Source organism: Thermobia domestica, chromosome 5 (assembly GCF_964235325.1).
Source record: "Thermobia domestica chromosome 5, izTheDome1.hap1.1, whole genome shotgun sequence".
NCBI classification, from domain to species: Eukaryota; Metazoa; Arthropoda; class Insecta; order Zygentoma; family Lepismatidae; genus Thermobia; species Thermobia domestica.
The window spans coordinates 212,569,760-212,583,257 of NC_137458.1; the positions used below are offsets into that span (position 1 = coordinate 212,569,760).

Below are 13,498 nucleotides of genomic sequence, written 5' to 3' on the forward strand. Positions count from 1 at the left end.
TCGAAAAATTTGTGTTTGATATCACTGAAATCAGGCCATACGATGTCTGACTAGCACGGGAATAGGTGATTATATATATATATATATATCAACCTGGGTGTGCACAAATGCTTCCTTTCGGAGTTCAGGCTGCCGAAAACATGAAAAACTGAATTTTAAAGGTCCATAGCTCCAAAACTATGGGATCTACCGCAGTTGGGTCAAGACTTTACGTAGGAACTAGCATGTGCCCTGGTGCCTCTAGTGGTATCATGTGATAAGCCCATTACTGATGTAGTAAAGAAAAGAGACAGTATGTAATATCTGAGTGTAAAATTTAAGTTGTGGTATGTTCCGTTCTCTCTATTACAAGATTTTATCGCTTTTTCCGAAACAGTAAGATTTCTTCTTTGGATGTAGAAGACAAAAATAGAGCAAATACTTTAAAAGAAATTTCAATTCGATTGTTCTGTAAAAGCCATCAAGTTACAAATGCATAAGAGGACTGAGATTCATAAATACCAATGGTTAAAATAACAAAATATCTGAATGTTTTTTCTGAAAGACGTGAATTGTCTTCTACTTGTTCCGTAGAAAAATAAACACTTAGTGGGAAAAGTCCGTAAATAATTGAGAATCCATAAAGGAAATCGGTGTTAAGTTTTCAATTATTAATTTGTGATTTTATTAAGTGATCCTACAAATTAAATGGTGAGAAAGATCGTTGGATCTGAATGTCAGTCTCCTTTCTCATTGGGAACTTACTGTATTATGATCTTAGCACGAAAAAGTAATTAAATGAATGATAAAAACCTGTTCCATAAATTATTGTATCATTCCGAGTTTTCATATTGGATCTCCACGATGGGTGTACTAATTTAATTTCAAGAACAGAATAAATAATAGAGAAACTGTGAGGAACGTTAAACATTAGGGGCGGTATTCAGAGATAATTCGTTAATCGAGGGTTAATCACAGACTAGTTACTGGCATACTAGCTCTTTACTAAGGAGGGTGCACTTTTTGGTATTCAGAGTCTATTTGAGTACAACTAAAAAGTTGATTTGGGTATGATTAACTTATATAATCCCAATGCATCGGGTGAGAAAAAGAAATGTGGCAACTACGGAAAAGTAGATGAGCGCATGCGTAGTCTGTAAAAATGAAAATACATAAAATGCAAAGTACGAAATGTGTCGCACGCTAAACCGTGGGTAAAAAGATTAGCCTCTGCTCTAGATTAATTAGTCACATGTGATTAGCTTCGTCAAATACTACGTCCTAATCAGAGACTCTAACTACAATTTTGATAACCATCCGTTAGTCAACCACGTAATATTGCCTTAATCAGAGCTCAAAACGACTCTGCATAAGGCCCAAGAAGTCTATACAAAGCATAACATAGGAAGGTTTCTATATTAAGTGAAAAATTTATAAATAAATATATAAAGATTTAATGTTTTTTTTCTTTTTCTTTCTTTCTTTCTTTCTTTTCAGGAACACGAATTGTATACGATAGGGCCTTACTAATGCAGTTAAGGAATTCTCCAATTGCTCGTACACCTCCAAAGAATCTTCCAGATCTGTCGTGTGTGAATCTTCCGAAGAAGGAAAACATTCCAAAAGAAAACGGGAATATCATACCAAGTCCTCAGAAACAGAAAGGTGAGTGAACCGTTGAGAGAGGGGAAGTATTTTCATACCAGCCAAGTTAAAATGAAACTTAACGGAGATGTTTCAAACCATTACATAGATACACTAAATATATTGTAATTAATATAACCACCCAATGTATCTGTTCTAAAGCACACCGAAGATGCAAAATCACACGATACCCTCAGAAAAAGAGAAGTAGCAGGATATATATACAGGGTAGCCCATTTTAATCTTTCCACGGAAATACCTCGAAAACGGTTGAACATAAATGAGCCAAACAGAAACTTAAATAGGAAATCCCCTGGGGAAAATCGAATGGTGATGAAATGGAAACAAGGGGCACAGAAATGGAAACAAGGTGCAAGAGATTTTTCATATCTGTCACCGTATTCAAAATAGCCGCCAAGATAGGTTGCCTGTGTCAGTCAAAAGGTCCAGTACCACTAATGTGAAAACAGTTGAACATAAATGAACCAAACCAAAACTCAAATAGGAAATTAATGGGGCAAATCGAATGGCGTTTCAGACAAACCATACCTATTGCAAGTAAAACTGGGGTTCTCATTTGAGATTTTACCATTCATTCCCGCTTTACCCAGTTACGGAGGGAGATCGAAAAGATAATTTTTCTAAGAATTACATTTCCTCTTTTCCATTATGTCAATTATACTTTAATAATCTTTTTCTCCGTTGCATTATTCTCGATAAGTGGAATGATAAATAGCATCTGTGATTTCCTATACGAGTTTTTGTTCTGTTCATTTGTCTTTAACCGTTTTCATATTAGTGGTACAGAACATTTTATCTGATACAGGTACCATGTCTTGGTGGTTATTGTGAAAACGGTGACCTATATGAATAATCTTTTGCAATATCGCTCTTTAGTTTTTAAAGATATGTCGAACGATGTATTACTCACCCCATGTTTCCATATACAATTTTGAAATCGGGCCCTGGGCTCCCGTGAAGGGTGGCCCTGGGATCCACCGTGGCAATATCAATCAATGTGCCTCATCACATTTTCTATTTGAGTTTTTGTTTGGTTTATTTATGTTCAACCGTTTTTATATTAGGGTACTGGACGTTTTATCTGATACAGGCATCATGTCTTGGCAGCCATCTTCAATGCGGTGACCGATATGAAAAATCTTTTGCCACAACGCTTTTTAGTTTTTAAAGATCTATTGAACGAGGTATCACTTGCCTCATGTTTCCATTTAAAATTTTAAAGTTAGACCCCGGGCCCCCATGAAGGACGGCCCTAGGAGGCACCGTAACACCAGCATTCGGTGTGCCCCATAGCATTCCGTATTTGAGTTTTGGTTTGGTTCATTTATGTTCAACCGTTTTCGAGATATTTCCGCGGAAAGATTAAAATGGACCACTCTGTGTATATATATATATATATATATATATATATATATATATATATATAGTACTAGCACAATTATGGATTTTTGAAAAAAAAATCTACATAAACAACATTTAAACAAACAAATAATAATGCAAATCAATTTTATTCACAAATAGTGAGTACGTCAATAGTAAACAACTATTTTAATATTTACTTTGTCCACCCTTTGCATTAACAAGTGCTTTAACACGTCTGGGCATTCCAGTGATCAACTTTCTGCCTTGAATGAAACCATACTTTGATAAGACGTTGTATGAGTTCTGTTTTGATCGTTATGGGAACATGTATTTCATCTTTCAATACAGACCATAAACTCTCAATCGGATTCATATCCGGGGAATTTCCAGGCCATGAGAGCACTTCTACACCATTTTCTTCAAACCAGGTGTTCACTGACCTTGCCGTGTGACACGGGGCAGAGTCCTGTTGAAAAATCAAAAGTCTATCCGCAAACCAGTCCCTTGTTTGAGGTAGCAAACGTCTTTGTAGTACTTCTATGTACTTATACTGGTCCATGGTGCCATCAACAATCTTCAAACAACTTGTTCCATGCACAGAAATGGCTCCCCCAGACCATGACCTTCTGAGGGAATTTTACAGTCTTTTTTAAACATTCTTGTGTAAATTGCTCACCTGATCGCCTTCTTACAGTCTGCACACGATCGTCAAGCACTGCAATGGTAGACTCGTCAGAAAACACATTCTGCAACAATACAGAACACAAAATAAGGCGTGGAACAGCTGAAGAAAGTGATTGAAGCAATTGAATAACGAGTAGACTTAATGACGTAGAAGTCTGCAAGGCTTAAAATTGAAAGTAAAGTTTAATATTTTGCACAATTTTAATCATTTGTATTATTAACGTTTTACATGAATATTTTAATCCCTTACCTTCTCCCATTGCTCAGATGTCCAGTCAACGTGAGCCTCTGCCCAGGCCTTACGAGCCTGTTTCATCGTGTCAGTAAGGCGATGCTTTTTTCTGGGACGATATGCTTTTAGTCCACCTTCCAATAGTCTCTTATTTACTGTTCTGCGAGCAATGGTAATGCCCTCTGCTGCAAGTTGGTTGGAAATCATTGTGTAAGATGCTCTTCTCTTGTTAATTGCTATTTTAATTAATTTTCTGTTCATTCTCGGTGTTGTTTTCTTGGGTCTATCAGATTTTCCAACCCTATTTGATGCCAAACTGTGGCTATATTCTAATTTCTTCTTGATATTACTGACGGTTTGAGTTGAAAGTTTAAGCTTCTTCGCACACTGAGGACGGATTTTTATAGGAAAATAGTGTCCCACAAGTTAGTGTTGTTAGTGTGACATTGTTGCTGGTACTGTCAACGGTGTTTTATCAAAGATCCAGGTTCCTATCTATAATTTACTGTATGTCGACGATTTACTTATTGTCACTTTCGGTAACTTCGTGGTTTTATTCAACAGATTCAACTTACATTTATTCATATTCACTGGTTGAATGAAATAATCTTTCGGTTTTCTGCTGAGGAAACTCAGTGTGTACACTTTTTTTCCGCCAACGAACTTACACGTTCTTGATCCGAACTTGTTATTTGGTAATAATCGACTTTCGTTTATTAACACAGTCAGTTTTCCGAGCTTGATATATCGAGCAAAGAAACCTGCAACATGAGCATGTAAGTTTATTGTGAAACGACAAAGTCTTTTGCTCCAAAGTAAGTGTGCACGAGAAGACGCCGAGGTTTCTCCAGGCGTGATTCGTGCCACGTAGACGTTATGTTGATTCCCTGCGCTGTTAGGCGTAGCTTCACAATAAACTTACATGCTCATGTTGCAGGTTTCTTGCTGTGAACTGTTCAAGGTGAAGATTACGGATTTGGCGCACCTGCGTGAACGCATTTCGGCATCGATACATACATTTACTCCAGCAATGTTGCATCATGTATTCAGGTACACCGCGGAGAGATGGCAGCTCTGCTTATGTACGAAGGGCGGTTATGTCGATTTCTTTGACTTACGGTGTTGTCTTTGATATTGCAAATACTTCATTTGAATTGAAGTGCTACCTCCCAGAAACGGTTAGATTTCTCGAGCACCTTGTATTACTTTTTACAGCTTGATGTGGGCATGACAAAGTTTGAGTGTCTAGAAATGCTGCTGTTTATATCCTGACAACAGTAGGCAATGCAGCCGCTGTTAAACCAATCAGACCGTGTCCCCTACGAACTGTCCCAGAACGTACAGTTTTTCTTTATTTTAAAAGTAAAATAAAGATTTTAGTAAAGGGATTACGAAAGGAAACACGATTGGAATCATACTACAGCTATACGAGTGAGTGATTTCCAAATTTAATACAGACTCCACATGATTGTTCTTCCAATATATCTACAAGTAAATATTCAAACAGAGCATGATCTGTTCATAGACATTCTAGACTCTCTTCAGGAAAACGTGCATACTGACGCTTACAATCTGAAGGTGCAACATGTTTTTGAAACTTGCAAAAAAGTAGCTCTTTGTGAGTGTTTTGTGTCGGTTTTGTGCGAAGAAAGAACGCATTATCAGAAACAATAGACTTCATGCGACAAGTTAGCGACTTTCCTACAAGAATATCAACTCCACTTATTGTTTACTGCCTTCCAAATATGCAGTGTCTTTCATCCTTTTCCATGCATCTTGACGAAAATTAATAATAGTTTGGCTACCAGGTCTCGAATTGGGTCCAAATATGAAATACTGTTAAGACATAGACAATAACACATGAATAAACATGCTTTGATAAGACCAGTCATGTGTAGTTAAGCGTATATATATTACATCAATACACCATAAATATATAAAAAGAAATATACATATTGATAATAAAATGTGTATAATTAACATATTAATACCAAAACAGAATGTGTTTATATTTTGATTGGCAAAATATAGCTGCGCTTTACACCTGGCTTGATTCCGAGCCACGCGAGTTTGTGGTGGAAACTTCGTTTTCGTAGGTTTTGACGGGTTCTCCTTTTTCTTCGCACATTATCATTCCACCATTTAAAAAAAATACTCATTCACTTTTATTAATGATTGTGTCCTTTAGCCTAGAAAGCGTAGCTATGCGACGTAAAAATACAAATTTTATGAAATACCATTCAATTATCAAAGCAATTGAGGAAAAACTACAGAAAGAAGTGAACATTGTGTTATAGGACTTTCTCTCTGAACCTTTATATGTTCGTAAAAATGCGACAAAATAAATAACTGTGTGCCACATTTCTGTATTTGCAAGGTAAATTATTTTCTTACTTTTCTGATTTTTGGGAAATATATATTGCCAGGAGACTGTACCCTAACCAGAAAACATTATTTTTAAAAAAGTGAGCATGTGGAAAAGGATCATATAGCCTCAGGTTCCGCCATGATTTTATGTGGCCATTGTTGTTGCTGCTGATAGTCATGAAGGCAGAAAAAAAAAACTGCTAATATATTACCATCTTTGCAAACCAGATACCTACAGTCAACAGTACGGTATTACATGCGATAATGGAATTATTTATTTATTTATTTAATTGTGAACATTGAATTTCGTGGGACTAGTGCTGTCCCGAGTATTTCAGTTGATAAGAGTGAAACTGTACACAGAATAACCAAAATAAAGAAAATCTTACTTTGCATTCCTTAAATTAGAGGTTAATTCAAACTGTTTCGGTTTTTGCAGAGACCTCTTTTTCCAGTGACTGTTGAATGCTGCTAAATTAGTGACGTGTGGGGATTCCTGTCTTCTAGTAGAACCCCATCAGAAAGAAAAAATAATGAAATCTTTAGTTCACCAAACAGCGTGCTTCTTGTTTGAAAATTTTTATTTGTTCTTCCGGTTCGTTAAGAATTCTACACAGATTTTGTACATTTAAATGCATCTACAGTGAGCAAAATAAGTATTCGTCCGGCCAGAACTGAAATGTTTGTACGAATATAATTTGCATTTAACTCAATAGTAAAAGTAAGAACAAAACACAGATATTTCATTACACTACATTTATATGTACCAAACATAGAAATGAAATTATTTCATGTTCAAAGCATATGAAAACGTACAAATAAAATGAACTAAACATATTTCACGCCAAAAAAAATATTCGTCTACTAAGAAATACTATTCATCTACAGTAGCTTGGGTCGTTGTGCCCCAACTTTTAATACTTTATGGGTTCTTCTTTTCGCCGTATGACCTCCTGCAACCTCCTTGGCATTGATCTAACTAGATTTTCTTTTGTTACGCTGGTAATTTTCCTCCATTTCGACAACAGTGCGTTTTAAAGATCAGTATCATTTGAAATATGATGTTTTCGTATGTTTGTTTCCAGAGAGTGCCATAGATGCTCAATTGGATTTATGTCTAGTGATTGTGGAGGGGTTTCCATCCACTTCGGAGTATTGTATAAGAGCCACAGCTTCGTATTCAACGCAGTGTGTTTCGGGTCGTTATCTTGGATGAATATGTAATCCCCTGCTAGGCCCATCTGCTCAACGCTCATGAGAAGATGTGTCTTCAGGATGTTGATATATGCTGTGTGATCCATTATTCCCAAAATGAAACAATTTTCCAACCCCGTACGCACTCATGCACCCCCACACAAGTACTGAGCCGCCTCTATGCTTCACTGTAGCTGTAAAATTATTTTCCTCAAGTTCACAATTCTTCCTTTATATCAGAACTTGTCCATCTTATTAAAACAAATGAAATGTGCCTTTATCAGTGAAAAAAAGAAAGAAAAAAAAAAAAAACCTTTTCCAGAAGTCGAATATGTCGTTTCTGTGTGATGTTGCATACTCCTGGCCCTTTTTTCTGTTGGTTTGTCTGATATATGGATTTCTGTGGGCTATTCGGGCTCCATATCCAGCTTCATGGAGGACATTTCAATAGTTTGGACTGACACTTTCTTTGGAGACTCCTGTTCGAGCTCCGCAGCTATGAGTGTTGCACTCGCTTCGAATTATTCTTAACTTTACGTCAGGGTGGATTGATTTAAATCAGTCTGATTTAAATCACGATTTTAATAAAGATTTAAATCACGATTTTAATAAAGATTTAAATAACGAGTTTTTAAATAAAAATCGTTGATTTAAATCAAATTCCGAAATAAGTTAATTTAAAGTGAAAATAAGTAGTTTCTGTTCTGTTATTTCGATTATGGAAGATAATAATCATAATACAATGTGACTCAAATGTATGTAAGCACAGTATGAAACGAGTATCATGTAGAGGATGATTAGGGAAAATCCCGTTTTAAACGGGTAACGGATGAATCCTGCTCTCTTCTCTTCGTAACATAGGGTTTTTAAATCGTTAACTATTCCAACGGAGAAATCACCATGGACATTTAAGACAAAAATTCTTTGTGTCCACGTCTATTTGTTTGTTTCCAGATAATAGGGGCGTATTTAGAGGGGCCCGATCCCCTCTCCGAAACAAAAAATAAAAAATAAAACTTTAGGCGAAATTTATGTACTAAATACATAGAAGTTCCTCGGGATCATAATACGGCAAATTTTGGATGCGTTAAAATATCGAATAATACTTTTGATAAAGTGGATTCTTCCAAATATCTAGGATCAGTATTGACAGACGAAAACGATATTTACGAAGAAATTAAGTGTCGACTAAAAGCAGGGAATTCGTGTTATTACTCAGTTCAAAATCTCTTGTTGTCACGAATTCTGTCCAGGAATTTGAAGATTAAAATATATATGCCTGTTGTTCTCAGGGTGTCTACCAAGCAAGCATAATCAAATTCCCTGACAAAATTATAATTTTCCCTGACTCTGTCATTCTTTTTTTCTTAGTGTAACTCATGAAAAGTAACTTATATTTAAATCATGAAAATAAAATCTTTCAGTTTTACGTCCCACGGTTATGCCGGTTAGGCTAAAGAAGACGGTGATGAGGGATGAATGAAATGAACAGAGTGGGAGGAAACGGGAGAACCCCGAGAAAACCCACGACCACGGTGTTTGTCCTCCACAGTCCACACGGCGCGAGCTGGGATCGAACCAGGGACCCCAAGCACCGGAGGTGAACGATTTACCAGTGAGCCACCGCGCCCCCAACTTATATTTAAAGTGAACTAAGTTTTCATCATTGTTTATATGCTTATACAATATTCTACAAGCGTACAAACCAACCAATTCATTTACCTGTAATTTATGACTATTTTAGTGGCTTTCCCTGACCCTGCAAATTCCCTGACTTTCCCTGACTGGTAGACACCCTGGTTCTGTATGGTTGCAAAAAATGGTCGCTTACTATGAGGGAAGAACGTAGACTGAAGGTATTTGAGAACAAGATCCTGAGACAAATATTCAGACCCAAGAGGAACGGGAATGGCGGAAATTTCATAACGAGGAACTACATAATTTATACGGTTTACCATATATCGTTAGGGTCAACAAGTCTAGGAGAGTCAGGTGGGCAGGTCATGTAGCCAGAATGGAAGAAAATAGGAACACTTTCAAATTCTTAACTGGAAGACCAATCGGAAAACGACGATTAGGAAGATCTAGGCGCAGATGGGATGACAATATTAAGATGAATCTCGCAGAAATAGGAATACAAAGTAGTAAGACATTCCTTTTAGTAGAAACTGGTTCCAGCTGGCTAAGGATAGAAGTCAGTGGAGAGTGTTCGTGAACGGCATTGAACCACGGGTTGCGAAATTTATGTACTTTACATATATTTCGTGCCGCTGGTTAGTTGCGATTTTTTTTATAAATATACCTCTGCCAAATATCAGTAACTTTCGTGAAAAGAAAAGTGCATGTTGATAAACGTTGCTGTACGTTTTTTCCTTAATGCTTAAGAAATATTGTTTGGGATTGAAATAGATTAACGATTGGGGATTAATTCAAAATTAAACCAAAATACTTTCACTTAAATGGCATAATTGTCATTTAATATAATATTAATTCCTAATATATTTTCTCCAGTTCGCGACTTGGTTTATACGAGGAGAAAGCTTTGATTTAAATAAAAAAAAAAATCAACAAAAATTATTTTTATTAAAAACATCATGTTTTTTCCCACCCTGCTTTACGTACGATGAGACTTCTATCTTGCTGCGTTAGTTGTGATGGACGCCCAGATCTCGATAGATTCTTGTATGTTTTTGTCTTATGAAATCTTAATGGTGGTAATAGGCTGACCAATCATAGGGATCTATCACTGATCTCACTAAAGGATTTACCCTTACCAAACAATCGTATCATCATTCGTCTTTCCTGTTCACTTGCTTCTATTGATTTCCGGCCCATTTCGTCTTCGACTGGTTGCTTTCTATTCGTTGTTGACTCCAATAGCAGCACACACATACTCTTTGACTACAGTCGGGAGACCCGGGTTCGATTCCCGGCGGGAGCTCATGTGGTTCGGATTCCACGTTAATCAGTAGGTCCACGTCTCATATAGCCTCGCTGCTGAAAGGGACGCTAAACTAAAAACCAACCAACTCTTTGACTACAGTTCACCAATTGACACAAGCGCTCGCAGCTATACTACCCAAAGACACGCGTTATGAAGAATGTTTTGCTTCAGGTATAGATACAAGACGAATACTTTTTTGGCAATAAATGTGACGTCTCTCTTCTTTATTGTAATCTTTGTTTCTTCCTTTATTTTATCCTGGGAAATATAGACGAACCTATGAGCGTATTGTTGTGCGATAGTCTTCTTTCCTTTAATATATGAGACGATTTATATTGTGCGCGCTTTGAGACGTATACTTTTTTTGCTCACTGTATATATCTTCAATAGGTAGAAAAGTAAATTGATGTAATCAAGATTTTTTTTTTCTTTTTTTTTAACGAACAGGAACGATATGTAATGACCTACAAACCATGAGAATACTTTCCAATTTTGTAACAGATTTTGTCCAGAGGCCATTTTGAGAATTGAAGACTTCATTCTACTAGAAGGCAGGACTTCACACACTTGTTACAAATTTAGCACCATTCAGTAGTTATTGAAAAAAGAGCAATTATATACAGAATAATTGACACGATTTCTGTTCAGGTTTGAATATTTTTAACAAAAGTAAAATGGAGGACAGCCAGCGTGTTTTTACTGTAAAGAGTGCTTTATGAAACGTGACTAGTTTGTTTGCTAGAAAATATTGTTATGATTTCATATTTTTGTGACATTACGTTGTTTCTATTTTCAGAACCAGGTGAAGATCAAGAACAGTTTCAATTGGAAATCTAAGTGCCGAATTTTGTACGAGGACGGAGCGTTATATAGCCGCCTATGTTCCATGCGTCTATGAGCCACACAAACATAGAATATGTTTATACTGCCAATTATGTACTTTTAATATAATGAAATGTGTGGTGATTTTGTTGTTACATGTTGTTCACCAGTCACATGAACTTTGCAGTTGTAGGATTATTAAAATTACAGATTTTTTTTTTTTTTTTTTAAATCAAGGAAGAGAATGCATGCCTTAATACTTTGCATTCAACTGTGGTGAGGGCAATGAATGTCTGAGTCGTTTTTTGTAGTCATTTTACTCATTGTTTTTTTAATGTGTAAGAGTTTTTCGATTGGATTTATTTGAGTTGTACGGTAGAAGCGATGGATGTTTTATATTGCTCAATTGGATCTCTTGAGATCCGATATAAAGTCAAAGGATTCTTAAAAGTGATCCTTCAGCATACGAATTAGAACTGATATTGTAATACAACATTAGGGACTTCCATTAATTGATAATTTACGAACCTTACTGGTTGTGGGATTTCTATTGTAGAATAGCAGAACCAATTTCTGCCTTGTATTGGGATATTTGACTGATCACTTTTTTTTAGTTCCTATTTCAATGTGTAACATAGCTTGAGCTATTCAGATAGTACTTGAAATGGTTCTGTTAGTACTTGTGATTTGTTTGTGCCAGTATATTGAATGAAATCCATGCTCTCTTGCTAGTAGTTCAGTTAATAGTTAATGAAAGTAAGTTGAAATACAGAAACATGGTAAATTGTTGCATCGCTTTTAATATTTGTACATAATTTCGAAATGAATTAGATCGTATACACATTTTCATCTGCATTTTTCTGACATTTGTCATACATTCCTTCTGTTTGTTACTGTCAATTCATGTGCTGTTCACATTGTATTTTGAACGGCAGAGAATTGGAATTTCTGAAATGCGATTAGTTAACCATAACTCAAGATTTCTGTTACAATATTGTTTAGCTAAATCGTAGGTTTTATGCAATACATAATATTCTGTAAATTTCATACTTTCGAAAGAATAGTACAATGGAATATTTCTTTGTATAGGGAGAGCAGTGTTATTACAGTCCTCTAACAAAAGGATTTTAAGTACTTTTAATGTGTGAATGATGCTAAATATAACTCATAATTCTGCATCTCGAATATGAAGTGCAGTAATGGTTTTTAAAAAATAATGTTTATTTTTTGACACTTGATTATTATGTTATACATGGATATTAATCCTTCACACTGCTTTTATTTGTTGATATTTTTGTTGCCCTTACTTGAGATTTGGTTGGAGATCTGTGGCAAGTTCAGTGTTTTTTCAAGAGAAAAACTGGTGGCTGTTTCTCCGTGGGAAAGTTTTATTGATAGTGTAATATCACGACGAATTTAACTTCTAAAACGATATCAACAAGAAAAACTATTTCTTGCTGTCAAGTTGAGTATTATTTGTAACATAATGTGAGATGTTATCAAATATATATATAGATATATATATATTACATTTTCAAGTCTTCCTAGTTGTTTTATTTCTCGTAGATTGTCTAATTCATTTTTTAAGACTAATGTTGTGCTATAGCAGTTCTAAAATTCGGCTTCCAAAGTCAGTGTTACACGCTAAATGTTTACGAGTGTCATTATTAACTGAATTCTAGAAAACTGTGTTCTGTATTCAACGTTTGTGTATGTATGTAAATACAATAGTTATGAAAAGTAATTGGACGTTATGAAAAGTAAAAGTATTCTGACACATACTCGAGAAACACATGAGTTAGTACCTCGTAGACTCACCACGGACCGTAATCGTAACAGTCACTGAATGATGTTAACTTTTCATTGGATATTGAAGGACTGTAGATTCTGTTTTATTTATCGTGTATTATGAAAGTTGGCCACAAATGTTTAAAAGCCTCGGCTTATATTGATCTGGCATTCCAAGTTATCCTGTATGTATTCGATAGGATTTTGGCCGTATCTGGTGCGACCGCTGTTCCCTAGTTAAGGAAGAAACATCTTGTAAAATTTGCTGAATTTGGAAGAATGTCGTTATCCATGATATAGAAGGTTTCTGCTGTTATTGTGCCGTGTAACCTTGCCACTCATATCTCCATTGACTGCCAATCAATCATTGTCCCATTCTAGTGATCGGATACTATATCAGTACTAGCACTCTTACACCATATTTTCACTGGCACCATGTTTTTATAGTCGTTACAATACAC

At 35.8% G+C, this 13,498-nt stretch overlaps 1 protein-coding gene across 1 annotated transcript in view; it reads left to right on the plus strand.

Annotated features, from left to right (window-relative positions):
• The window catches only part of Thor (eukaryotic translation initiation factor 4E binding protein thor), a 28,098-nt gene extending 15,306 nt beyond the window's left edge, over positions 1-12,792 (plus strand). Inside the window, exons 2-3 of the mRNA XM_081759666.1 lie at positions 1,477-1,644; positions 11,224-12,792. Coding sequence (XP_081615792.1) covers positions 1,477-1,644; positions 11,224-11,264 — 209 coding nt within the window. The 3' untranslated portion in view covers positions 11,265-12,792. The remainder of the gene's footprint in view (positions 1-1,476; positions 1,645-11,223) is intronic.
• Positions 12,793-13,498: the final 706 nt, after the last annotated feature.